This window comes from Zootermopsis nevadensis, unplaced genomic scaffold (assembly GCF_977971745.1).
Source record: "Zootermopsis nevadensis isolate Lab colony 2312 unplaced genomic scaffold, Znev_1.0 Znev_ptg000001l, whole genome shotgun sequence".
NCBI lineage: Eukaryota > Metazoa > Arthropoda > Insecta > Blattodea > Termopsidae > Zootermopsis > Zootermopsis nevadensis.
Window position 1 is genome coordinate 19,868,816 of NW_028259133.1, and position 26,988 is coordinate 19,895,803.

Consider the following 26,988-nt stretch of genomic DNA (forward strand, 5'->3'; position numbering starts at 1 on the left):
TGATATTTATGACCATTAGTTCAAGGGGAGAAAATTTTCTTATACGGAAATACACCAGAGTAGATGGAGTCTATTAAAGGAGAACACTTGTATTTGTTGAGTGAAATATCTTTCAGATTAATTAGCTTTTTCAGCAATAGAATTTATCACTTCTCAATATAACGTCTGCCAAACTCGCTTCCCGACTGTCGCATGTTTTTACTAGTTCTGGAATTATACCAAATGTCGCAGTTTTAATAAATTTTTAAGCTGTGTAGAAATGTATTTCAATGAAATCAACGTATGTGTGTACTTGTGAGAAAATAGAGGAACGAAAAAGTATCTTAGAGTTTAAACTTAAAATTAATAAATTGATGGCCCCCAGACCACTCATTTTATCAGCCCTTAGTAGAAATTTGTCTGTAGTGTTAAAAAGTTTTGCAGTAAATAAACTTTCAGATAAATTATGTATTCAAAATAGCGAGGAAATAAATATTTAAATTTCTTCTCTACCATGTGGAGCTGTTTTAATTACATCCAATAGTTAATAATATTGACATTTTGCACTATTTTTGGGTTCAAGGAGAATTGGCTCAATATTACTAAAGAAATAAAACAACGAAACGTAAACAGGGTTAGAAGCCATCCTCAGAATCACGTCACTACAAGCAGCAACAGACTTCTGTAATATCGACTGGTCTTTCTTGCCGGTTAACCTCGTGTCAGGAGTATACGGCCGAGACATCTATATCATTTGTACGAACTAAGTGAACAATGTGTACGACACGACAGAAAGTTAATAATCATCATTTTAACATTTCAGTATAATGAATGCTGAGATTAAGAAAAGTTTTATTTATTTTAATTTAGTTTCGCCTGCTGTGTTACATAAAAAATATTTCGAACGCTCGAAACATAGATAACTTGTTGCCTACTGTGTATTGAAAGTAGGCTGTTTGTTGTGATGAGGCGATGTATCATTGCGCATGTGTGTACCTATGACTTGTGTAGTTGTTTACATAGTCATGGCAGCTGTCTTATACAAGTCTTCGAATTTCTGTAAGTTATTTCTAAATACACAGCTCTTTGTATGTCAAAGTCGGATGAATAAATAACACTGTACCCTATTGGACGTTAGGCAAATATAAAACATTATATTTTGAAGGTAAAATGCTTTGATAATATGTGTGCCTGTATTATTTACATGGTTAAGAAAATTCTCACAGCTGATTGGTAGCAGTAGCAAATTTTTAAACTTTAGTGTTACGTTTTAAACGTACTGCGTGATATTAAGTAATTAGTGTCGTAGCCGTATAGATAATAATTATTGTTGTGCAAACTCATACGTGTTTTGTAATGCTGGAGAAAAATTGTATGCTGTTTATGGTTCAGTAAAATGGACTTTGGACTAGTTTGATTTGCTAAATGTACTTTGTACGTATATGGCCACCTCTCCAAAACCTTTAATAAATTTCTATCCATTTCTGTTCTCAAAACAATACGAATGTTTAACATTTTAGTGAGGGGGCTGTCATGGCTTGCTAAGAGGTATTATTCAGAGCAGCTGTTCCCCAAAATAACAACACACTACACTGTAGTTCCAAGGGAAACGGATTCAAGATGGAAAGGTACGTATTTTTTGCAGTTGTTAATTACTTTATTTATAATTTTAAAGGATATTATTAAAATTAATCACTGACAAACTCGTATCATTGAGCAGTGCCGTACATGAGAAGCTGATAGTCAGCTAGCCAGTGATATTCCCTGTCCTTATGGAACCAAAACACTTATTACCATTTCACAAGAGACTCCTGACAGTGTTAATTCTAAATCTCATGTCAATTTTATGTTACTTAAGTCATTCCACAGAATCCTTCCAAGTCCAGATTTTGTAACAATCACTTTCCTCGTGGGCAGGATGTTTTAGACCTTGCCAAATCCACAAGCTGGAGGACTAATTATTTTTGGCTATTCACGTCTGTGTATTCAGTAAGTTCCATATCTGCATCCAATCTCCATCTGTGGCAACCTGAGGACGCCTTGGTGACAAACAACCTGTTTAATTCACTAGTATTAAATAAAAGTTATGTGGTCTCTTAAAATGAACTTTTTCTGAAAAATAATGTTATGCTGAACCACTGATGTTATGTCAGAGGGAGGTTACTGTAAATATTTTGTATTCTGATATTCAGTTTGTGTGAAATCTTTGTTTTTTTTATCTTTCTTGCCATATCTAGACGTGAACATGGAGAGGTATGTCGATGAGACAGATGTGTTGATCGTTGGTGGTGGCCCAGCCGGTATGTCAGCAGCCATCCGGTTGAAGCAACTGGCAGAGCAGAATTCCAAGGAATTGAGAGTGTGCCTTGTGGAAAAATCTGCAGAGATAGGTAAGTTTTTTTTTTTTTGAAGTGAACTTAGGGAAGTGTCTTTAAATGAGTACAACTTTTTGTGGTAGTTAGTCAGGTGCCGGGTAGGTGTCAGGAGCTACTAGACGTGGATTGTGCTACCATCTTTCAGGAGATGCGTTAACTTAATGAAGTGTCTTTGAATAAGTACAGCTTGTTGTGGTAGTTAGACAGCTATCGGGTAGGTGGCAGGAGATACTAGACTTGGATTGTACTGCCATCTTTCAGGAGAAACCTCAACCCAGAGGAATAGCACCACCACCACCACCATGAGAACGTCAAACGTCATGTAACAAATATTTATATCCTTCATTTCTGGTATTTATGTGAACATGTTTGGGTGGATAGATAAGTAATTTTAGATTCCTACCTGTTTACTTATTTCCTGTTTCTTTTGTTGTTGTTATTGTAGGAGGCCACATTTTGTCTGGTGCCTGTATAGACCCAGTAGCACTGAATGAACTAATTCCAGACTGGAAGGATAAGGGCGCACCCCTGAATACTCCAGTCACAACGGATAGGTTTGGTTTCCTTACAGAGACCTCAAGGATACCTGTTCCTATTCTCCCAGGTGAGTTGTTTCTTGGGTTTCAGGCATTTGATGCTAACAATAGGACACAAGTACCAAATAATTGAAAAATGTGAAAATATTTAGATATTTGTTAATAACAGTAATAAATTGAACTAAATCTCGTCGAAACTGGTTGTTGTAAAGCAGGCTGGATTGAACTCCTAAGAGATTTATTCAGATGTGCACTCAAAGAGTTATATTAATCTAAATTAAATAGTTTTTTCTTTTTAAATCAAGTCGGTGGATTAATATTGTGTTCTTACCATACCAGAGCTTGTATTTGCTTAAATTATGAATGCTATCATGTTCTGAGAAACACAAGTTTCTGTAATCGTATAATGACGAAGTCTAGTAAAGAAATGTTCTTAATTTTCAGGTTTCCCTTTACAGAACCATGGCAACTACGTGGTTCGGCTTGGTCACGTAGTGCGGTGGCTGGGTGAACAGGCCGAAGCGCTCGGAGTAGAGATGTACCCTGGCTATGCGGCTTCAGATGTGTTGTATCACGAAGACGGCAGTGTGAAGGGGGTCGCCACAAATGATGTCGGCATTGCCAAGGACGGGTCCCCGAAGGTAAAGAAATATACTATAGTCAGTCTTGGAAGCACTGGAAATTGACTCACCTGAGAATAATGCAGTGTACATCATACAGAATTTATTTATTTTATTTAAAAATAGTGCATCAGATGGGGAGGAAAATAAAATCTGAGAATTATGCTCAAGAAGTTTGGGGAGAACTTATAATGCTTATTTTCCTTGAAATGCTTTTGTTTTTATACTGAGGCTAAGCAAGAATTGTAAGTTAATAAGGTACTTGTGGGTTATCGGGACACATCGCTTTAAAAATGGATTAGGTTAGTTGTCATTTATTGAAATAAAATATAATAACTTTCAAGTATATGTCATTTATCCACACACATTAACCTAACTTAACCTAACATAACCTAAAATAACCCTAACCTAACCTAACCCCAATCCTAACCTAACCCGTACCTAACCTAACCTATTTTTAAAGTTACGTGTCCCGATAACCCACAAGTACCGTTAATAATTATACAGTTTAGTGTTATGTTTCTGTACATAATTTTAGCTAGTACAAATTCCCACTTCCAGACTATACAGGAGTTTCATGTTGTGAGATGCATCAAAAATATTATTATTATTATCCATCTATACATAATAATTTTACTTTGTATCTTGTATCACGTCAACAGAAGTGAATTAAATGGAAGATACAATGTGAAATTGTTATGTGTAGATGGATAATAATAATGTTTTAGCCAATTATGTTAAATTTGTCAAACATAACCTCAAAGATTCGCACAGTCAGCATGTTTATAATTATTTATGTGGTGTTGGCTTTGTTTATAGGGTAATTTTGAGAGGGGTATGGAGCTGCATGCCAAGTGTACAATATTTGCAGAAGGCTGCCACGGTCACCTAGCAAAGCAGCTGTTCCAGAGATTCAAACTCCGAGAGAAGTGCGAACCACAGACGTATGGTATTGGACTGAAAGAAGTGTGGGAAGTCGATTCAAGCAAGCACAAACCGGGCACTGTCGAACACACTGTGGGATGGCCGCTGGTAAGACAGTGTCCGAGGCTGTGGCGCGAAAAGAGTCGTAAAATATGCCCACGGCATCACGTTGGATCCTTAATCTTTAATTTGTGATGTAAAGGCTCATCGTCCTTGCTGACTCCACGGAGCCAGTCTTGCTTCAGAAGCTAATATTTTCTCAGCTAATAAAGAGATTTATGATATTTTATGGAACTTGATGGTTCATTACCACGTTCATAACGGCGTGTAACAAGTCCGTGAGTCATATGAATTGACTTTAAATTGTCATGTCCCATTTTTTTAGTATCAATTTTAATATTATTCTCCTGACTGTGCCTAGGTTCTTTCCTCCAATGTCACTTCCCTTTGCAGGGTAGGAAGTTAAGAGGAGCAGTGTGTTAGATGTTCGGCATATGGAATATGTAGATATTCTGGTTAATTGAAATTTCACGGACTCAGACTCGTATTTCCATAATAATAATTTAAGAACTTGGGAGGGAAAATCTCGGTCACTGTGTTAGTGGCTTTGAGTTGTAACCTCGTAATTTCAGGATAGATTTCCGTCAGGTACAAACTCCGGATGTCGTCAGTGAGAAAGTATATTATGTTATAACGCGGCCATCATCTTTGCCTCGTTACCTCTCGCAGATTTATATTAATGATTTTCCAAATCTGTTACAGGATCGCCGTACATATGGAGGGTCATTCTTATACCACTTGAATGAGCCGACACCCATGGTAGCCGTGGGATTTGCAATAGGGCTGGATTACTCAAACCCTTATATAAGTCCGTTCAGAGAATTCCAGAGATTCAAGCACCATCCATCAGTCAAACCAGTATTTGAGGGAGGGAAGAGGTATGTGGATACATTTTGTAGCGCTGTGTAGTCTGGTTGAAGTCTACCAACGTTTCAGAGGTCCTTGCCGTCTCCATCATGGAGCTGATGAAACGTCGGTAAACTTCTACCAGACTACGCTGTGCCACAACCCAGAAGACGGTCGGCTTCGGACTCACTGCCATGAAAACCTCAAATTCTACGTACATGATTATGTACTCGTATAGTGCAAAATTTTAAACCCGAGTTAATTCACGATAACAAGGGAGGACAAATGTTTTATATTAAATTCTGTCATTGTGAAAGATACGTGTTACTCGTTTATTTACGCAGGATAGCGTATGGCGCCCGTGCTCTGAATGAAGGGGGCTTGCAGTCGATACCCAAGCTGACTTTTCCCGGAGGATGCATAATTGGCTGTAGCGCCGGTTTCCTCAATGTGCCAAAAGTTAAGGGAACCCACAACGCGATGAAAAGCGGGATGCTCGCTGCCGAAAGCGCCTTCGAGGCCGTTACCGATGACAGTTCAAAGTCCGAGACGACAGCACCAGAGCCAAAAACTTACGAGGACAAAATAAGAAATAGTTGGATTTGGTCAGAGTTGAAGAGCGTGAGAAATGTCCGTCCATCGTTCCACAATCCGCTCGGACTTTATGGAGGCCTCCTGTATTCTGGTATTAGTATGCTGATCCGGGGAAGGGAACCGTGGACGCTCAGCCACGGCGGTAAGTGCCACTACCTTTAGTTATAAGTTAATTACTTATTATGTATAATTAATTATTGTAGTGGAGTCCCAATGGATATGAACATCTTCTGTTTGAGACAGGTTTCCATTTCATAAAGCACATGACTAGATATAAAATACATTTGAATGTTCGACAGCGTGTTTCTGAGGCCAGGTTGTTTCTTGAAAGCAGGTTGAAATCCACTATTGACTCGCTGGGCCTGTCAGATGTTAAGCGAGTACGTACGGAAAACTAAGTCGGAGAGAATTTAAAGATGAGCATCTCGGAAGGCAAATTAACAAATAAAATAATACGATATACGGACATGTTTTAACGAGTGAATGAAGAGAGAATTTGTAAGAAGGTTTTGAGCACGAAAGTAAAATGAAAGCACAGGACAGAAGGGGGGATGTGGGAAGAAATTGAAGAGGAAGGGCTGTGGGAAGACCGAGACAGACCTTAATTGTCAGGCGTCGCACGTAAAATGGAAATATTACTGGAACGTGAAAAAAATTGTAACAGGAACAGAAATTCACATTTACTTCACATAAACTAATTTGTTTGTGTTCTTAAGTATTTTGCGTGTTATTCCATTCTTCTTCTTCTTCTATGGCTCTCTGGTCCGTATTCGGTCCATGGCCCCCTCAATTCTCCTCTTCCATTCGGTCCGTCTGTCTGAGGCTTTGATCGAGGTTTCGAAACATCTTCCTTTTTACAGTGCAAGGTTGTTAGCCTTGCGACCAACCCCCAACCTGTAGGACCAGGGTACCTGTCTTAGTCTGACCTCTCCCCCTCGACCACTCTGGCTAGGGAGGCCCTACCAGTAGCTCTTGGGGTCACCGAGGTACTGGAGCCCCACCACCATGACAAGGAGCAGGTACCATTAAGTGGGGTGTTCTTCCATTACAGATCCTGATTATAAAAGACTGAAGCCTGCGTCTGAATGCAGTCCTATTAACTATCCGAAGCCTGACGGCGTGATCAGCTTTGACCTCCTTAACTCTGTGGCTCTGACAGGGACTAACCACGAGGGTGACCAACCTCCTCATCTGACACTCAAGGATGATGCAGTGCCTGTGAAAAGAAATCTGGCTCTGTTTGATGGACCAGAAGCAAGATTCTGCCCTGCTGGTGAGTACAGCATAAATTTCTGATACATTTTGTGTGTGTGTAAATTGTGCAATTGAGAAAACATTGCTAATCAGAGTTTGAAATAAAAAAAATTCTGGGGTGCTTTGGGAGTGTGGGTGGATGCCTTCGTTCTTGTGCATCTACCTCTCGCTTCCTTCCAATAACTTTTCTCTGTAAGTCGCTGATTTACCTCTTTGGAAAACCACATTTTATATGCCTTAATGCAGTGGCAAAGTTAACATCTGAAGTGTAACTGGCTCTTGCATCACGCCCCGGCTGGCTTTACCCCCGGGAAAGGACCCCGGTACCCATTGTAGAGGAAGCTGGGTGGGCCCCAGAGCCGGTCTGGATGCAGAGGCTACAGGAAAAAATCCTTTGCCCCCGTCAGGGATCGAACCCCGGTCGTCCAGCCCGTAGCCAGTCACTAAACTTACTGAGCTACGCCGGCTCATATTTGCATTATGTGGATAAATGAACAGATATGTGGCTGATGTTTATGTCTGTCCATCTGCGTGTCCGCATTTTTCAACCCTAGAACCAATAGACAGAGCTTAATTGAAATGCTATGTCTTTGGAGGCCACTGACAATTCATAACCTCAATTTCCTGTGATCTGCATTAACGTGACAGATGTGTGAACATTCTGAGGTTTGTATGAGTACGGATCTTTGAAGAATATGAAAAAAAAATTAAGGTAACATTTTCGTAGAAAATAAAACGACGTGACAGTTTTCTATTTAATGGTGATATAGTAATTATTGGATCAAAGCATTTTACGTTTAGAGTTTAAAATAGATCACAGACATACCTAAAAAAATTCTGTCTGAAATATTGTTTCTAAGTTGACGTCTGGAAATATTACAGTGGTGTGAATATTTGAGGTTATGTCTGACACATTTAATGCAGTAAAATCTTTACGTAAGTAACGTATTTAAAATTGCAAGCAGTAATAGTTCCAGTTCAATCTTTATCTGTACATGAATCCGGCATGCTGTGCTAACCTGCAAGCTGAATAACATTTGTACCTACCCAGAAGTCCACGTAGTGCGTATTTCTACTTTTTCAGCCTCATATTTTTTTTACATCTGTTTCTGCACTTTAACCTCTCATCTCCAATTTTTTGGAGGTGGAATTTCAGTTTCATATCCCATTTACCATATTACTCATCTGTGGATTCACTTCATCGTTTCTCACCCCAACATGCTGTCCCCACAGCTGTTTTGTGTTCTGGTGAACTGCGATCGATTCCATAGGGTGTGTGATTCATACATAACAGAACCCTGATACTGTACATGGCCCCCTTGATTCTGGCAGGACAAAGGATCTGTATAATGAGTGACAAGCTAGGTCATGAAGCTGTGGATAATTCGAACCATTCTGTGATTAGATTTCATGAACCATCCCTCCATCTCAGCATCGTACATATGTACGTCATGATGCGTCATAATTCTAGCTTTTCATTGTAGAGCTCAGGTTTTTTTTTTATCTAAAAATGGATCAGACAATGGATCATTATATCACAGACATACTTGATGAAATGTACCGAGAGTCCAGTTTCACTGTGTACGACTATTATGCCCTTTGTAATCTCAGTTCATTATCAGTGGTGACGCCATAATTGTCACGTCTTGCCAACATGGGATTCGTGACGTCATACGCCTATTTGTCATAATCATTGATTTTATTGCCAACTTACTCCATGAATCAGTAATTCTTTAGAAACTAACCTGAACAGGTTTGTTTGTTTGGTTGGCTGTTCGTAATTTTTGGCCGTATGTGATAATATTTATGAATGCATGTGTTGTTATAACCGTTGCCATGTTGGTGCTGTTAACGGAGGCCTATTGTGTGCATGTAACAAAGCAGCAGTTAAAAATTGAAAACATTACGTATGCTTAATTATGAAAGCTTCGGAGCGTTAACATGTAAACATATTTTGTTGCGTTGTTTAGAAGTACATGGATGAGTGAACAGTCTTTTGTTTTAGTACGATTTTTTCCCGCATCTCGTCTCTGGCTCTACAACCCAATGTGGGTCTCGGCCGTCTCTTTTTGGAGGTTATTTTACCTGTTCAGACATTTGGTGGGAGTCATTGGTCGAATGATAATCCCGTTGCAAAATCAGCGTATAAAAATTAAAATTAATGCTCTGAAACATAAAAAATAATATTAATTTCCTTCACTCTATTACTGACGGGCTGTTTTTGTATCAGTAATAAATTAATATCGAAGTCACTGAAGTATCCGGAATTGATTTAGTTTGGACTGATCTTGTAGACTTTTGTTTGTTTATAATATGATTCTAATTGACTGTTGTGCCCTGATCCAGGCCTGATTTCGATACATTTATTTGTGTGACGTCAGTTTAGGGAGTATTGTGTAGCCCAGCATCACTTTTTCCTGAACATTCAGCACTTTGGGACTAAACTCCTGTTGGATCAGTCGATTGTGAGGGATGTTTTCGCCTTGTGTGTAGGCAGCCGGGTTCGTGGAATCGTCCGCTTGCCCGGTGTCGCCTCTGCTGCTGTATTTGGACGGGAGGAACGACCCCTGGCAGCGATATCGACCTCTAGCGAGGCTTCCCTTGAACTTGGTTATCCCGGTACATGACGCTGTGTGACCCTGAACCTGGAGAATCTACAAACTTCGGTTTGGGGGCAGTTCTTCCGCCAATAACGACGTCTTTTCAACCATTGCGGTTTGGAGTGATAGGAATGGAACATTTTAATGCCGATTTATTCATTGAAATTAATGGAATTGATGGTTGAGGCTTTTTTTTTACATTTTTTCCTGAGATTTTAATGGAGGAGTCTTGATTTTTTTTTTTTTTTTTTCCCAATTTCTCCGGCCTGATTTTTCTGATTTACGGTTACAGTATTTATTCTGCTCTTCGGAGAATGAGATTAGACAGCATATTAGAGCCGCTAGCACCAGAAGCTAATGAAATAACGTGATCGAATCTCAGTTCAGTCGCCTCTCACACGCATCTGAAAAATACTACCAACAAACGGTTTCGTATTTAGAAAGAACTGCAGAATTTTGCGTCTTTCGCTCCTCGCTTTTTTTTTATATATTTTTGTCGCGTGTGGACAGTATATTCTGGCGGGGATTACACCTTTTCCGTCAGTTTTAAGTTGTTCTCAATCGCTCCAGATTTTTTTTTAAGGGGGGAGGGCTACACTTAAATAGATCTTACCCCATCGTTCGCAACTCATTTATATTCTGTGGAATGTATAACTAATGTAGTTGGCACGGCTTCGTTAAATGAACAAAAGATCATAATGAGATTTATCAATTTAAAAGATCTGATACACTTTGGAAGTTTCAATGAAATGGCGGTCATTTGGCGGTGAAATTGTCGTTGTTGGTCTTATAAGTTGTGGACTTTTAAACTGATATCAGCGTTTTGTAGGAAAATACCGCCTCCATCTTCAGGCATACGGATATTAGTGATTTGCTAAATCTTCGACATGAAGTGTAATAACATTTCGCGTGTTTGATTTTACCTTTGCCCTTTTGAATTTTCACACTTGTTGGAGCTTATTCCCAGTAGAAAACAAAGTATTTTAAATTAGTACTGACATTACAATGCATTTGTCGTTCATTACAACAGTAAGTAAGAGATTAATGGCTCTGTATTGGCTCAGTTCTTGGATGTGGAGTTCACATATGTCAGGTCTGCGACTGTGAGTCGAAGTCTTGAAGATTACGTCAGAATAGCCATTAAAAATCGCCACAGAAAATATAATATCTAAAATCTCAGGAGCAGTCAATCGTGCAAAGTTCGTTATAACGAGTAAAAATTAAATAAAATGTAAATTTTTAAATGTCACGTAATTTTCTCGTTTCAATTAAGAAACGAGAAAACCCCATAAAATTGTTTATCCTGTGCCGTGTTGCTTTTTATGGGCAGGGTTGGTAGCTGTAGATTTGTAGCACTGTTTTGTGGTCCCAAACAAGTTCTCTGCTCAGTAGCGACAGTACAGTAATCGTGTTACAGCCCGCGTTCCAAACGCCAGCCCAGTTTCTCGGTAGGTTGGTAATCCTGTTATCTGCAAGGGAATTGAAAGGACAAAGATGAGATGTGCGAGTCTACATTTTACGTAACTCCCTCTTGTGTTGGATAGTCATTAAAAAAATCTACTATTTTCTTCTTTTCTAATCCAACACGCGTCCCATCTCATGTGACCCAACCACGTATTAGTATGTCCCTCACTTTCTCGTCCCGCGTTCTGTAAAAGGCAGTGCCTTTTTTAAAACGCGGATAGGGGGGCTTATTTACTTGGTAGAAACGCAAATCTCTCATCCGTTTGCTACTTAAGGTCTTATTCTGTGGTATATTTCTGTAGGTGTACGAAACAGGCTACTGTAAGCGAGATGTCTAGCATATTGACAGACTAGATTAAACAATAAACACAGTATTTGTTTCATTACGTTTCTATAATCAATGCTACATGTTTCGACTATTCAAACACGTTACCCCTCGTGTAATGTAAATATTTGTTTTTGAATCGATAGTGTACCGATATGAAATCTAGCACTGATATTATGGAGCCAAACATTGTAGCTTGGAGCAGTGTAGTTAAAACTGCATTCAAGTGTTTAACCTCTACACTCAGTATCAGTTAATTAATAGAGTTTCGTAAGCCTGAGGCAGTATGTAATCACGTACTCTGCGTCTAGTCGAGCTATGCTGGTGGATGACGTCACATATAAGGGGAAGATGTTCCCGTGTTGTGCGGTCCGTAATATATTTTTTTTTAAAAAAATTCTGTGATGCTGTGTAGGCGAACGACACGCTTTTAATGCTGTTTCGAAAAGAAAATCAATGTTTTGTCATTCGGACTGCTCCAAGCAAAGACGTACCCCCTTGCTTAATTAAGCACCGTACCCAAAGACGTGCCATTTTGCTTAATTAAGCATGAAGATTACTATTTTTTGGGATATATTACATAGTTTGGTAGGAGTTTAATGATGTTACAGAGGTATTTAATGTCTCCGTCATTTGGGCGATGAGGCAGCACTTACCTCCGAAACGTCGGTCAACTTCTACGAGGCAACACGGGGCCTGAACTAAGCAAAGTACAGACTCACACAGCGATACTTGTAAAACTAAAAGGCTTTATACGGACAGAACCAGTGGCTTATTAGTTAAATGCAAAGGAACAACTCAACACATTCAGTAAGGACATTACATTGTCTTTTTCTTCTGTCTGGCAGCTGTCGTTTTATTCGCCCCTGAGATGGGGTTGATTACTTCATCACATCCCCTACGATCGACACATTTCCTTCCATCTTCTTTGTCTGTGGCAGTTATTTGCTCAATAAAATGACCGTCTTCACATTTCAGAGCGTCTTCTATCAATAACTACTTCATCATTCCTCTCCCTCCGTAACATACAGTTTCGTATTTCCATTCTCATTCCTCGTCATTTATATTTTATTTCCTGAATTCAATATTTCTATTGTATCTCATCTGTTGTTAAGGTATACTCTATAAAGGCTGTGAAAATTTGTTAGTTCTTAAAATGATTGGGTGACCCATATATGTTCTTTTGGAATTACAAGAACGGAAAGATTTATTTCGTAGAGAATATTTCTGTATTCAATGTTTTTATAATACAAATACTTCTGTCAAAAGCAACTATGTACTTCTATCAATCCACGTAAAAACATCCCTCTTGTGCGTTCTTATTAATATATTTTACATGCACCTAAGTCACTGAGTTTAGGGTACGATTCTCAGGGCATGTGGCACGCATGGTAAGTAATTGCGCACAAAATTTTGGTTGTAAAAACCTGAAGTAAGAGACCACTTGCGAAATCTAAACGTTTGGGACCTGAAATTCTGCTTTATCGTTTTCTCCCTCTAGGTAAATACCAGAATTGAGCACCATTTGCCACCGTTGTGATGATTTCTTTATCATATAACCTCTGTAGCTAACGCAGCGTCGTTAAATAACTTTAGAAAGGAGAGACATTTGTCTCGGGGTTCCCAACTTCACAGAAACAAACATCTTTGGTATAGGTAACTTTTGTTATGTGCGAATAAAAATGTGGAGATCAGGAAAGCTTTGGAAGTCATTTGTCAATTTCATGACAGCATTTCATGAACAGTTTATGGCTAGGTATGTTGGATTATGATGGATTATAAATGCGTGTGCAAATAATATATCATCTTGTGATTGTCTAACTGTCTGTCAACGCACCATCTCTCATGGTGACTTTTCTGCTAGAAGCATGTCGGAGATATATTGCTTCCGAAATAAATTATGTAGTAGAACGGTTTCCTGGACATTGTATAACAAACACACGAAATAGAAACGCTTTTCAGTTTCATAAACCTATCGTTGACGATTGAACGTGACAGAGACATTGATACTTAAGACATATACAGAAATACGAATTGTAAAGAGACGTTTTTATAACTTGGTGACTAACAATTGTAATAACTTTTTGTTTTTCACTCGTATCGGCTCTAATAATCACCAATCAGAGAACAGAGGACGAAATTTTTACCTTTTTTTGCCATAAACTAGACCTGTGATTGCGGGAATTTGCGAGTGTTTTCTGATTCGGAAGTTTTTAGTTTCAATTATTAAAAATTATTCTTACGTGCTTTACCTTGTGGTACATTATCTTAGAAGAAATGTTACTAAAATTGTTATACGTAACTGTTTATAACATTATTGTCTGTTGGTGAGTAATACATTAATTTCTTTGTATATCCTTAAATGTCTGTCATGTTTCATAAATATTGTAAAGGAACGTATTGTAAATCTGAATGAAATTTATGGTATGTACCACAGATAGAATAGCCACGGTGGTCTAGCGGTTAGAACGCTGGCCTTGTAATCCTGGGGTCTCGGGTTCGATTCCCGGCGGTGCCCGAATTTATAACTTGTGTTGGGCAAGGCCGTGGTGTAGGCAACACGGAGTTTTCCTCTGTGGCATCCCAACAATTACTCCATTCACACACAGAAGAAGGCAATGGCAAACCACTTCTGGATCATCTGCCAAGAACGTATATGAACAGGTCCCAGTCCGAGAAAAGGATGGAAGGATCCTGTTCATATGGACCTGTCGTCAGACAGAACACTAAATAAATAAATAAAATATATACCACAGATAGATAATCCATACTTGAGAAAATTCACAAAAATTTAATTTTTGAATTTCATGTTTTAATAGAATTGAAATTACGTCTGGACATCGGATCAGTTGGTCCCCAATTGTGTTTTCGTTAATTGCACTTAGTACAGATAACTCATATTAAATAACGTTCCCTTCCTAAGACGTATTGTTTGTTTGTTTATGAAGTGATGCACATAATGTCTAAAATTTGAAAATATCTGAGGCACAAATACATCTTTTCTCTGCTTCACATTATTCTCCTTCTACCTGTAGTTAAATTTTTGTCGATCTCTAACTCACCTTTTTTTCTCACTTACTGCTGGTAGCAGCCTCTCAGATCTTCTTAGATGATTGATCAGGTTTCCGCTAACAACGCCCCCTGTGCCTCCAGCTGTCGTTAAAATCGTGAAGAATTGGGATATGAGCCTCAGCTGGTCGATTTCTTTATGTAAGTTCCACGGAGAATAAAAGTCATGACTTCTCCCTTAACAGAGACGGGTTCATTTTTCCTTTGTTAGGACCAAGAATTTAACAATGACGAATGATTCACCTTGGCCAGGTCACTTTAATTGTAGGAATAGTGTTTACTGTATAACACAACACTGGCTTAGTATTATTATAATAACTATAATTAATTGTGGTGAGATTGTTGGATGGGGGGGGGGATTTAACAATATTGCTTTTCCACACGACCTGATGACCTCTAGACTAGGATTCGTCACAGATTTATACACATTATAACATGTCACTAACACGTTTTTGATTTTACGAGGGTATCACGTGTCCCATTACAGACCAGAATTTTTACACGCTCAGTAAAATTCTTCAGTCAACTACAAGAAAAGTTAAACTAACCAGCACCATGAAACATATTCTTGAAGACGTAAAATTCAGGTCAAAAAATCTCAAATCCCTAAAGATCTTAGTTGTAAAACAAGTGAATGCCACTTACACGAAAACTATAAAAGTACTGTCCAAATGGATGTAGTACAGTGACATTTATGAAACGAGATGGTTACTGGGTATAACAAAAGTAACAGGAAAGTATGTTAAAGTAACTGACAGTGAGTTTGTGAGGGCGGTTAACACAAACCAGTCGTCGCGTGACAAATTCTCCGTTCGTTAGCGTTTAAATATTTCTTCAGGATTACACGTCTTCTGTTTGAGATTTGAACTTGGGACCTTCCGTATACGTGGCAGGAGGCGAGGACGTTTGATATTATTTTGACGTAGATACGTCTATAAGGAAGGGTCTTTCGGCGAAAAAGTGTAACAAGTGTACCTAGGGAACGTCGTGTTTACTCGGCATTGTTGTTACCTATAAAACATTTCATTACATTACCTTACATTACATTACATTACTTTACATTCAGCTACCACAGACCCATCTTAAGCGTAACTAATTCAAGTTGATTAAGCAATGTCTTAATCAAACTTTACTCAATTGTAAAGCATGTATAAAGGAAATATTTAGAATAAAACCAATATATAAACTTCCTTTCCGTATAGACGTATTTACGTCAAATTCTCCGGAACCGTGGTTCCACTGTAACATTTTTGGAAGTGCAATGTATGTGTCATTGAACCTCATAATGCCCAGGGCATGATGGCTGTAAATGCCTTTAAATATGCACGTAGACCTAATTGCATTATGTTGTTACAGAATGTTTGTGAAACGTTAGAATGTTACTGTTTCCTCTTAAACAATAACAGAACATTAGTAGCATAAATATCGACTGAATAGTAAATTCAAAATTTTGAAACGCAAATATTTATATGTAAAATGATAATAAATCCTTCTAAAATCTGGCAAAGTAAAAATATTTGGGACCGATCGTAATATTAATGTTGCATTTGTGGAGAAATTAAAAGCAGATTAAATTCGTAACACAAGAGCTTTGACAAAACAAAAGACGGTACAGTAAGCCCCCTGAAAGAGGACCCCCCCCTTACGTGCATTTTGTGGCATTCTTTATTCTGAAACACACATCCAAAACCCGGCGTAGTAATTACCAAATTTTCTGTGGTGGAAGATACATAAGCTACTGAGGGCAAATGTAATATTGACTGTGTTTTGACAACAGCTTGTGTAGTTCCCCCCCCCCCCAAACTTTGTTTGCTTAGCGATGGTACAAAGGAAAGAACAACAAAGCAGTCACGCATGTGCAGATACAGTTCTTATTATACAGCTAAATTTGTGCCAGTTCATGCTTTGATCTCAAGCGCTGTCAGAATATTGTATAAAATTCCACTCTCGGAGTTGATCTCTTAATTCTGACGAATACAACGGCCAGTGCGTATAATTGATTTACCAGGGACACAGATTAAAAGCAATAATAACGTACATTGTAATATCAAACTTGATATAATTAATTATTCAAACAAATTTTCCCTGAATGATGTTGAATAAATACGTTTTTTTTTGTGTGTTGAGCTTAAATTGTTTGTAGCCTCCGAGAAAGTATTGCAAAGGAATTGTTTTTGTCCTTTATTTATTTGTTTACTGTTCTGAGCCGTGTAGAGAAGTAAGACCTATGAAAATTAATGATTATATGTTCATTTGTAATTTCCATATCTTAGCCCTTTGAACTCGAAAATCGTATAAATAATATTTAAAAATTCAGTCCGTACCGCAAAGAAAACACAACATTTCACCATTAAATAGATCAACTGGTTAACTCTTTGAAGTCGAAACTCGTCTAAATAATATTTAAAAATTCAGTCCGTACCGCAAAGAAAACACAACATTTCACCATTAAATAGATCAACTGGTTAACTCTTTGAAGCCGAAACTCGTCTAAATAATATTTAAAAATTCAGTCCGTACCGCAAAGAAAACACAATATTTCACCATTAAATAGATCAACTGGTTAACTCTTTGAAGCCGAAACTCGTCTAAATAATATTTAAAAATTCAGTCCGTACCGCAAAGAAAACACAACATTTCACCATTAAATAGATCAACTGGTTAACTCTTTGAAGCCGAAACTCGTCTAAATAATATTTAAAAATTCAGTCCGTACCGCAAAGAAAACACAACATTTCACCATTAAATAGATCAACTGGTTAACTCTTTGAAGCCGAAACTCGTCTAAATAATATTTAAAAATTCAGTCCGTACCGCAAAGAAAACACAACATTTCACCATTAAATAGATCAACTGGTTAACTCTTTGAAGCCGAAACTCGTCTAAATAATATTTAAAAATTCAGTCCATACCACAAAGAAAACACAACATTTCACCATTAAATAGATCAACTGGTTAACTCTTTGAAGCTGAAACTCGTATAAATAATATTTAAAAATTCAGTCCGTACCGCAAAGAAAACACAACATTTCACCATTAAATAGATCAACTGGTTAACTCTTTGAAGCCGAAACTCGTCTAAATAATATTTAAAAATTCAGTCCGTACCGCAAAGAAAACACAACATTTCACCATTAAATAGATCAACTGGTTAACTCTTTGAAGCCGAAACTCGTCTAAATAATATTTAAAAATTCAGTCCGTACCGCAAAGAAAACACAACATTTCACCATTAAATAGATCAACTGGTTAACTCTTTGAAGCTGAAACTCGTATAAATAATATTTAAAAATTCAGTCCGTACCGCAAAGAAAACACAACATTTCACCATTAAATAGATTAACTGGTTAACTCTTTGAAGCCGAAACTCGTCTAAATAATATTTAAAAATTCAGTCCGTACCGCAAAGAAAACACAACATTTCACCATTAAATAGATCAACTGGTTAACTCTTTGAAGCCGAAACTCGTCTAAATAATATTTAAAAATTCAGTCCGTACCGCAAAGAAAACACAACATTTCGCCATTACAGGGATCAACTGGTTAACGCTGTTTAAGGAAATAAACGCTGTTTACAGTGAAGATAATATAAGACCCATTCTGTTTGCAAAATGTAGAGTTACTGATTATAAATTTTTAATTATAAAAATACGTGATGTGTGCAATTACCATTGGACTCTAAAAGTTGTTTTAATTATTCTGAGCAATTTCATCACGACCTGATAATTGGTCCTCTTTGCCTGCATCTATACAGGTCGAGCTTTAAGAGTGTCCACAACTTTAACCAGAATCGGTGTTCTGGGAAAACGTAGGGTTGATATGAATGAATAACAGCTGTATAAGGCTTGGTGAGGGGTGGGGGCCGCGGGGGTGAAAGATGATGATTGAGAATGGTGGGTACATGAGAGAGCGAGCGAGCATCTGTGAAATGGAACAGAGCGAAGGGTGCAGGGGGTGGGAAGAGGTGTTGAATATACGTAAGGCAAAGCTTTTGATATGTAAATGTGCATGAGAGTTTGTGTAGGGTACGGTTCTGCTGATGATGTCATCCAAAGAGTCCGACCGTCTCTTCCCTCGGGGGTACAGCACAGCTTCCACCGTTCATAATGCAATAACACTGCGATGGCTAGCGGTGTCAGACAAAAGCTTGGAGTTCAAGCGTGTCCCCTTGTCGGCTGTCTCTCTTTCTATCATCTCTGCATGCGTTCTTTGCTCCAAGGCAAACAAAGAGAAAAATTGTGGAATAGAAATGTAGAGGCTGAATTCAGTTCTCGAGTACATTCGTGCGTGTGTGATTAATAAAAATGCGTTCTACTCCCGGCCCTGTTTTTTTTTTCGTGCTATGAAGTTCCTTGAAGATCTTTTATATTCCCTGTTGATCAGTGACGTTTGTCGGAAATATACGTTTCGTAGTTGGGAAGGAACTGTCGAGGTTTTGTTGTGGTTAAATGCTGTTACTGAGGTTATCATGGGCTGTTTTCCCAGGGATGTTTCAAATTAGGGGGCCGCTTGGTCGCTGGGACCGTGGGTTCGAATCCCACTCAAGCCATGGATGTTCTTCTGTGTTGTGCTGTCCTGTGTACAGGTAGAGGCCTTGCGACGGGCCGATCCCTCATCCAAGGAGTCCTACCAAAATGTCTATCGATCAAGCCAACGAAAAAGTTGGGACCCTCAGTACTCAGGAACTTGAAGAACGGTCGTTCCCAGTATCCCCAGTTTCAAATTATCACGTAATAAAGATTAGTCAGTCTATATTTTGAGACCTTGATATCACAGTGTAAATTTTTAAGTCTCAGTATAAGGAAAATTAGAAATGAGGTTGAATTTGGATGCAGATAATTACATGTCTTTATTTACTTTTATTTATTTTTGATTTGTTTAAAGACGCTGTCATTACCTGAGACTATTATTTATATTTATAAATAATGATCAATCAATAGTGAGCTTTAAAGGATAAGGACTAAGGCTTTGTTCCCAGTGGCTGGATAAATGTTGACTCATTTATGTCAAAATTTAAAATAATAAATGAAGAATTATAAATAAATGACGCAGCCGACTTACACTGATCTCGCAGGACGCGAGACTTCGGTGGCGCGTTATTTGGCGAACTCTGACGGAGACTAAATAAGCCAGTAATTACGGGATCTGCTTTGATTTCAGGTGTCTATGAGTTTGTGCCCCATGAAGACAGTTCGGGCCAACGACTGCAGATCAACGCCCAGAACTGTATACACTGCAAGACGTGTGACATCAAGGATCCCAGTCAGAATATCAATTGGGTAGTGCCAGAAGGCGGGGGAGGGCCTGCCTACAATGGCATGTGAATCTCAGTCAGAATGGCGGAAGTGTTGACCGATTGGAATTGTGGGTCTCTTTTTCTGTCCCGTGCGTTGCCGTCAGATTAGGAATTTTTTGGGTAAGACAAACCCTTCATATTATAGTACAGTATTTATCAGCGTCATTTTATAATGAGAGCTGAATAATCTAATCTGTTGAACTGCGTTACCCTACGTAATTAAGGCCGATGAACCCATGCCATTTGCTTAAGAATACGACGTGAACAGAGAAACGCTGAGATTTGTTTTTTGTGAGTTTCTGATTAGAGGTTTGAATTTACGAAACGTTTGTCACGTGACCCAAAGAAACAAGGCACATACGAGATCTGCGCACTAACTACAATGGTCATGAGTTTTTCGTCTCTCAGTAGTAGCTTTGTTTGACAAGTTTAATTCTGTTCAATATAATGGATTGAGATTTTAATATTTTGCGACATATTACGTGCGTTGAGTCATTAAAATCAAGTTATCATCGTCGTTGGAATACGAAGAATGAACAAACTATTGTTATTAAAAAATTATGATTTATGAATTAATGAAAGTCGTATTGAAATATGACATGGCGGCAGGAACTGAGTACGTGTTCCAGTGGATTTACTTCAGAGGATATCAGGGGCAGTTAATTGCAATTTCTGTACGTAGGATTAGTCAAGAAATGACCGAGTTTTTTTTCTCTCATTAATGGAATATTCGGCGCACTTTGAATTGGCCAATAAACCGAAATATCTGCCCTCGTGATCTCAAAGAACCTCGTGTGTTCATTACGTGGTTTTATTATTCGACTTTTTTTTGTACAGAAAGTTATTTTGTGGAATATTTTTTTTTAAGTTATATGGGAAGACTTTTGACAAATTAATTACTTGGGCAATAAAACAGATATATTTTTATGCATGCAGTATTTTTAAATAGAGAATTGTGACATATATATGGCCCTAGTTGATAGTTATAATTAAGAAAAATCAGCTTTCCCACATATATTTTAATATTTTCCGTCAAATCACAATTTTAATAAGATAATAAAATATAAAATATTTAAAATATCATTTCACGTTCCGCATCGAATGATCGATTTACAAATTTTATATTTTATTATCTTATTAAAATTGTGATTTGACGGAAAATATTAAAATATTAACCTAATTCACAATATGACGCAAATATACTACCTTATTTCCCACATATCCAAAATTTTCTCTAATTTCTAGTACCATGTACGAGAAAGGAAGACGTTTTTTGTACTTTGCCTTCTATACACCATTTTCAGATGAAATGTGCTTGATATGCCGTCATCAATTATTTTGAGACAGATGTCAAAATTTCGTTTTCGGCGTCGTAAGAGCGGAACCTGGTTTTTAGTTTAAAAATCTAAGACAGTCGAATGCTGCGTGACTGTGCATTTGAGTTGAATCCGCGTCATCAAATCCCTGTTTACGTAAAGTAACGTTATTGAACGTCGTGCAGTCGAATGACCAACTTTGGTGGTCCCGGTCAGAACTCGCCCTGGAGTCTGGTAATCCTGGATGAAGTTTTTACGGCGTTCCCTAATGACCTCAAATGATTTCATTTCCTCTCTCCGTTGTTTTTGGTACAAATGACCCTGACATCGATTCCGCATAACCAGTCGATAAGAAATGAAGACATCGCAGGATTGGACGTTTTTCTCGGCCGTCAGATTTTATGATTCGAGCTGTAGGCCGCTGTTCGTCTCTGCCTCTGAATCTTTCGTCATTTAAATACAAATTGTCTATAGAAAGGGAAAGATAAGAAATTAACAGGTAGAACATTCTTGTTCTTACGGGAGTCGAATTGAAACCACAGGACGCTCGGAAATTGGTGCTGGTTATGTGACTTATACGCCGTAGAAATATTAACAAGGGCTCTCTTGTTTTATAAAACGTCTGTAAACATCCTCTTGTATTATATATATATATATATCATAATGCCATTTGTGTGTATCAGTGCAAAAATACGATATATTTTTCCTATGTAATATAAGTTTTGTATATTTATCCGTTTGTGTATTTATCGTGCAGTTAAAAAAATATCCACGAATACTTCATCTATATGTCCCTGTCGGTTTTCCTTATAAATCCTTTCTTTATGTTGTAAGACTGAGGGAATGTTGTGTCATTCTTAAGAATTCTGCTGTGTATTAGGCCCCGCGCCCAAAATTGTCTTTCCATTTATTTCTAGGTCTCCCAAGTGGCCTTTTCCGTTTTGTACGCATTTTTATATGTTATTGCTGTTGGTGAATATTACAAATGATGGAATTTCTCAAAATGCAGTGTTATCCGGACTCATTTATGATAACATATCTTTTTTGAAATAGTTTTTAATTTCTTTCCTTTAAGAAATCTGCTTCATTTGTCTTGCCACGTGTCGTACGATTGGGGGGGGGGGGGCGAATTTAGTCTGTTACATCTCTGCTATAAGTTACGCACTCAAGTTAGGATTGCAGTTCCATTTTGTCACTTACAGCCAAATTTTCATACTGAATCTTAGCGTAAGATTATACAGAAGTGTGGAAACAGCAAGCTGCTCTGAATCGTAGGTAAACCATCACCACCGCCTTCAGAACCTGAAATCTCACTAAGAAACATGCTTTGATCATTGGCCATGCGTGTAACTTATGTCCCGTGCTGTACCTTAACGTTAAAAGTTACAACTGTTGTCATTAGATCGAAAGTCTATTCCAAACGTCTAACAGACAATAGTTCTTACTTCGGTGCATTTAGGTACGAGAAATTTTTCATAAATGATAGCTTATGAAATGTTATCGTCTGTGTCATGAGAGGTTACAAAGAAATGCTTACCTGGTACAGCACTGAGCTGTAGGAAATGCGGCCGACCTACTTTTCAGGCTTTGAGTTTCGGAGTCTGACACACTGGAGTGTTGAAGCCGAGTGTCTGGTGCGGTCACAGCGTTTATACGTAGAGCAGCAAGCATTAGATTCTTTTTATGTTCGCTTCTCTTCACGTCAGCGAAGTCTGTTACGAGTAAATCTTCTGTTCCTACTCGTCTGTCCGCTGCAGATGTGCTTTTGCGCACCTTTGGACTACGGACTCAGTCGTAAAAATGAAATATGCAGAACGATGTAGAGGCCAGACGTCTCTACGTACGGTACTCGGTGGTTGTATTATTAAATATAACTTGGCTTTGTTCTGTTACTTTTGAAAAAAAATAATAAAATAAAATGTATTTGGATACGTGCAGAGGCTTAACTGTAGGGCAGGATCACACAGATTAAATTCGCAGGCTTAGCCTCAGGAACTCATTGACAGATTTCGATTAAATTTAGTGTTTTCGTTCTTATTCTTCTTTAGTTTTTATTTCTAGTTTTTCCTGTGGGTAAAGCCGAACTAAAGATAGAAATATACTACCACCGAAATTTTCAAAAACAGCTCACCATATTTACAACAACAAAAAACTGTCACATGACAATAAATGTCTACAAAATTTCGTTTCAGGCATTTTTAAATGTGGTCATTGTTTAATTAATTGAAGGAGAAAATAATTTCTGACTTTCGCAGCCGTCCGCGAATCCCCTGGGGAATCCTCCGTGATGACATCACGCAGACTGGCACCACGCCCATTCAAAGGTCATTCGGACTCCACTGACGTCATTCGCAAAGGTCACAGGGGAACTTTAAATTGGAGGGGTTGGAGGGAGTTTTCGGAATTTGCGTTATTCAGACGACAGTCTGTTTTTTTTTGTATTTACTAAGCTCCTGTCCCCACAGCTGTAATAAATGCAAAGATAATTTTCAGGTTACTTCCATTTATCCCTGTGAATCACTAAAAGGAAATGCGTTTCTTATGCATTTAACTGCATAGAGAGGCCCCAATTAATATTAGCTAATCAATGTGGAAGTTCTTTGTCCTGCCTCTTGCGAAGTGCCCTTACTGTTGAGAGGCCACTGATGGGCGATGAGTCGTTACTCTGGATGGATTATACAAAGGGCCAACCAACAGGGTGGTTACCACCCCCACTCATTTCCTAAGCCGCCCCCACCTCTCCACCGAGAAATCGTGACGAAGAATGTATTGTGGATGTGAAATGAAATGAATGATCTCGGAAAACCCAGGACTTACGCTCGTGTCACTTCGTCCGTCCGTCCGTCCTGTTCTCTTCCTTTGAGCTAGTTCTTTGTTCCGTGAGATCGCTTTGTCCCCCTGATGCTGCTCTCCCCCATGACTCATATCAGATTATCCAGGAAGCCTATTGCTACTGCAAGTAGCCTACATTTCGTTTCTGATAAAATAAAACCTGCGAACATCATGCGAGTCATTCGGAGGGAAAAATAATGTATAGGGTGTCTAAAGAAGTGTATACGCGGCATCAGAATCTTTGGTGACCTTTTGTCAGTCAGTCAGTGGTCATTCTTTGAAAGCCTACACTAGATTTTGATAATTCACCAAGTGCCAAGTCCTTTATTTCATCCATTGAATGTGTGTATAAATTTTTGGGGCACCCTGCATCTAGGAGCGTCATGGCGCGATATGAGCTGCATCGAGTGAGTTCTGAAGTGCCGAAGAAGATCGAAAGACGGAGAGTTCCCGCGAGAATAAAGCAGAACTTACTTGTAATCACGCGATAAACTCACTGAAGTAAAATACGGCAATTTAGCAACGACATAAAAAGAATTTTAAACACGTTTTAATGAAGTAATAAATATTTTAACGCTTGTTTATAATTCTTTATGCTGGGGAAGAACATGACGAGAAAAATGTTTGAATCAAAGAGAGAAGAAAATCCCATGGGAGTCCAAGGCGTAGACGTGAGGACAATATTAAAATGGATCTTGAGGACTGAATTCAACTGGATCATGATAGGGTCACGTGGCGGGATCTTGCGAACACAGCGATGCATCTTAGGGTTCCACAAAGGACGGATAATCTGTTAACCAGTTGAGTTAGTATCAACTTCCAATATTGACTCGGAGGCTGTAGTGATTCTCCATTCTGTCTAAGCAAATTCCAGGGGTAGTATCTTAAATTGGGCTATGAACTCGTCCTTCCACATCTATACCAATTCATTATTCACTAATCATCCCATCATTCGTCACTACATAGTCTGAGAAGTTCAAAACGTCGATAAATAAACCAAGAATTAATAAATGCAAATAAAAGTGAAAATATTGGAATAGAAGGTTTTTTTTATTCAATTCTCTGAAAAAGAAGCATGGAATGAGCTCAAAACGCAAATTAATTTACATATGTTTTGTTTGCATGTCATTTGAATAACGTATGCCCGTCGGCAAACACCTTTTAAACGGTTGAACATCACGAGAGATTCAACTCAGTGTTCTACCGTGGGCCCAAAACAACGTGTCCTTTGATATGCAAATATCCATCATACAAAATATATTTTTGATATCTCGTTTTTGTTTTTCTAGTCGAACGGCTTTTAACAATTCCATTTACAGATGTTCGTTTCGAGCACATCCATTTTGGTGATCGCTTTCGATGGATCTCTCTCTACCAAAGATAAACAATGTAATTAATTCTCAATGGCGGTCAGTCGTGTTTCATTATCACCTGATGAATCTTAAGCGTATGATAGCCCCAGAAGACTTCATCGCTTTCATTAGCCTTGAAAGCTTTAAATTTTGAATAATTTTTGTGAGATTGAGTTTTATCACTGCGTTGAAGATGTTGATGTTGGTCCTTTGGGTTTTGAAGCCTCGTGGACTCGTACGTAGATACCATCGTTTCAGAAAAAATTTAGAGTCCTGAAGATGGAGACAGTATTTTCCTCCGAAACGTTGATATCTTCCTAAAAGCCCATACTGCGGTTTTACAGTCTAGAAGACCGACGTTGACTTTTAATGTGTTTGCTGGTGGTCGAGGAATAACATGACGAAGCTGGAAGGTATTTAGCGCACGAATTTCTCAACAAATGCAACGCAATTTGTGCCCCTGATTGGAAGGCTGAGTGGTAATTCAACGCGTACGTGCTCGGGATGGGGGTGCGTGAGTGCGTGAAAGCACCGGCAGTTCCTACGTCTCACGCACATGAAGCGAGGTGCTGGATTCGCAACTTGGTTAGTTGGTCTGTCATCCAGCAAGTGTTTCCCTGCTGCTGGCTACTAATGATGACCCCGGAGAGGGCCGCGGGGTGGGGTGCGGGTGGGGGTGCACCCTTGGTTCATATCGGCAGTGGTCGTGCCTCGGGGAGCTGCTAGGGGTTTGTGCGATGAGTCACTGATGGATCAGCCACGTGGCCCGAAGAGTGGTTGAGCAAACCACCCGTTCCATTGAATGCATTATAAAAACTGAGTTCTGGGGTTGAGTTACAGGGGTCTTGATTCGTGTGCTACAGAATTATATTAGCGATTTTAAAATTGGATGACACTATACAAAATGATTGGATGAGAATTAACAAGAGGGCTGAAAAGCCTTGCGTGAAATGTCAGCACAACTGTTATTTAGTCCAAAGTAGAATACGTACTTTAAAATATTTGTCTTTTCATTTTTTTGCGAACAGACTCATGAATTTGAAAGGATTTTTTAAGTAAACAGTCGTGGTCTAATTTAAAGTACTGTCCTAGCATTTGACTGGAGTGACTGAGTAATACCACGAAACCTGACAGGATAACCGGATTTCTTCACCAATATTTGAACCCGAGACCTCCTGAATACATCAAATTATAATTTCCTCAATGTTTAAATTCTACTTGCGAATATTACTATATTGTGTCACAAACCTGAATATCACAACGTAAATTAAGAACCACCGTGATAACCTCATCATATTCTGTCCAAATTAATGGCTAACAAGACTTCAAAAAAGCAGGTTACGTCGTTAGTAACCACTGCTAAAAAGAGCTGTGGCCTTAGAGCACTCTTTCTCGAAATGAATAACAACTGCAATATTGGTATCCGAGGTCAGTGTTCCCATGGTTACGTAGGAATGCGTGTTCCAGCAGTGGCCTCGTGTCATATGGGTTGCCTAGTTACAGTATCTGTATGTGCTCGGACGCCTCACGTCGTGTTATTTCTTCA

General features: G+C 38.6%; 1 protein-coding gene across 2 annotated transcripts; it reads left to right on the forward strand.

The window, feature by feature from the left end:
• Positions 1-869: 869 nt before the first annotated feature.
• Etf-QO (electron transfer flavoprotein-ubiquinone oxidoreductase) lies at positions 870-21,991 on the forward strand. 2 transcript variants are annotated; one of them, XM_087345856.1, is made up of 10 exons: positions 870-1,144; positions 1,500-1,607; positions 2,217-2,369; positions 2,800-2,958; positions 3,335-3,531; positions 4,330-4,542; positions 5,197-5,372; positions 5,685-6,076; positions 6,986-7,207; positions 19,807-21,991. In XM_087345856.1, exons 3-10 carry the CDS (start codon positions 2,225-2,227, stop codon positions 19,968-19,970), a joined length of 1,668 nt encoding a protein of 555 aa, XP_087201982.1. In that variant the 5' UTR covers positions 870-1,144; positions 1,500-1,607; positions 2,217-2,224; the 3' UTR covers positions 19,971-21,991. The 2 variants fall into 2 exon arrangements, with proteins under 2 accessions (XP_087201982.1, XP_021916507.1); XM_022060815.2 differs by having other exon boundaries at positions 870-1,038.
• The last annotated feature ends 4,997 nt before the right edge of the window (positions 21,992-26,988 follow it).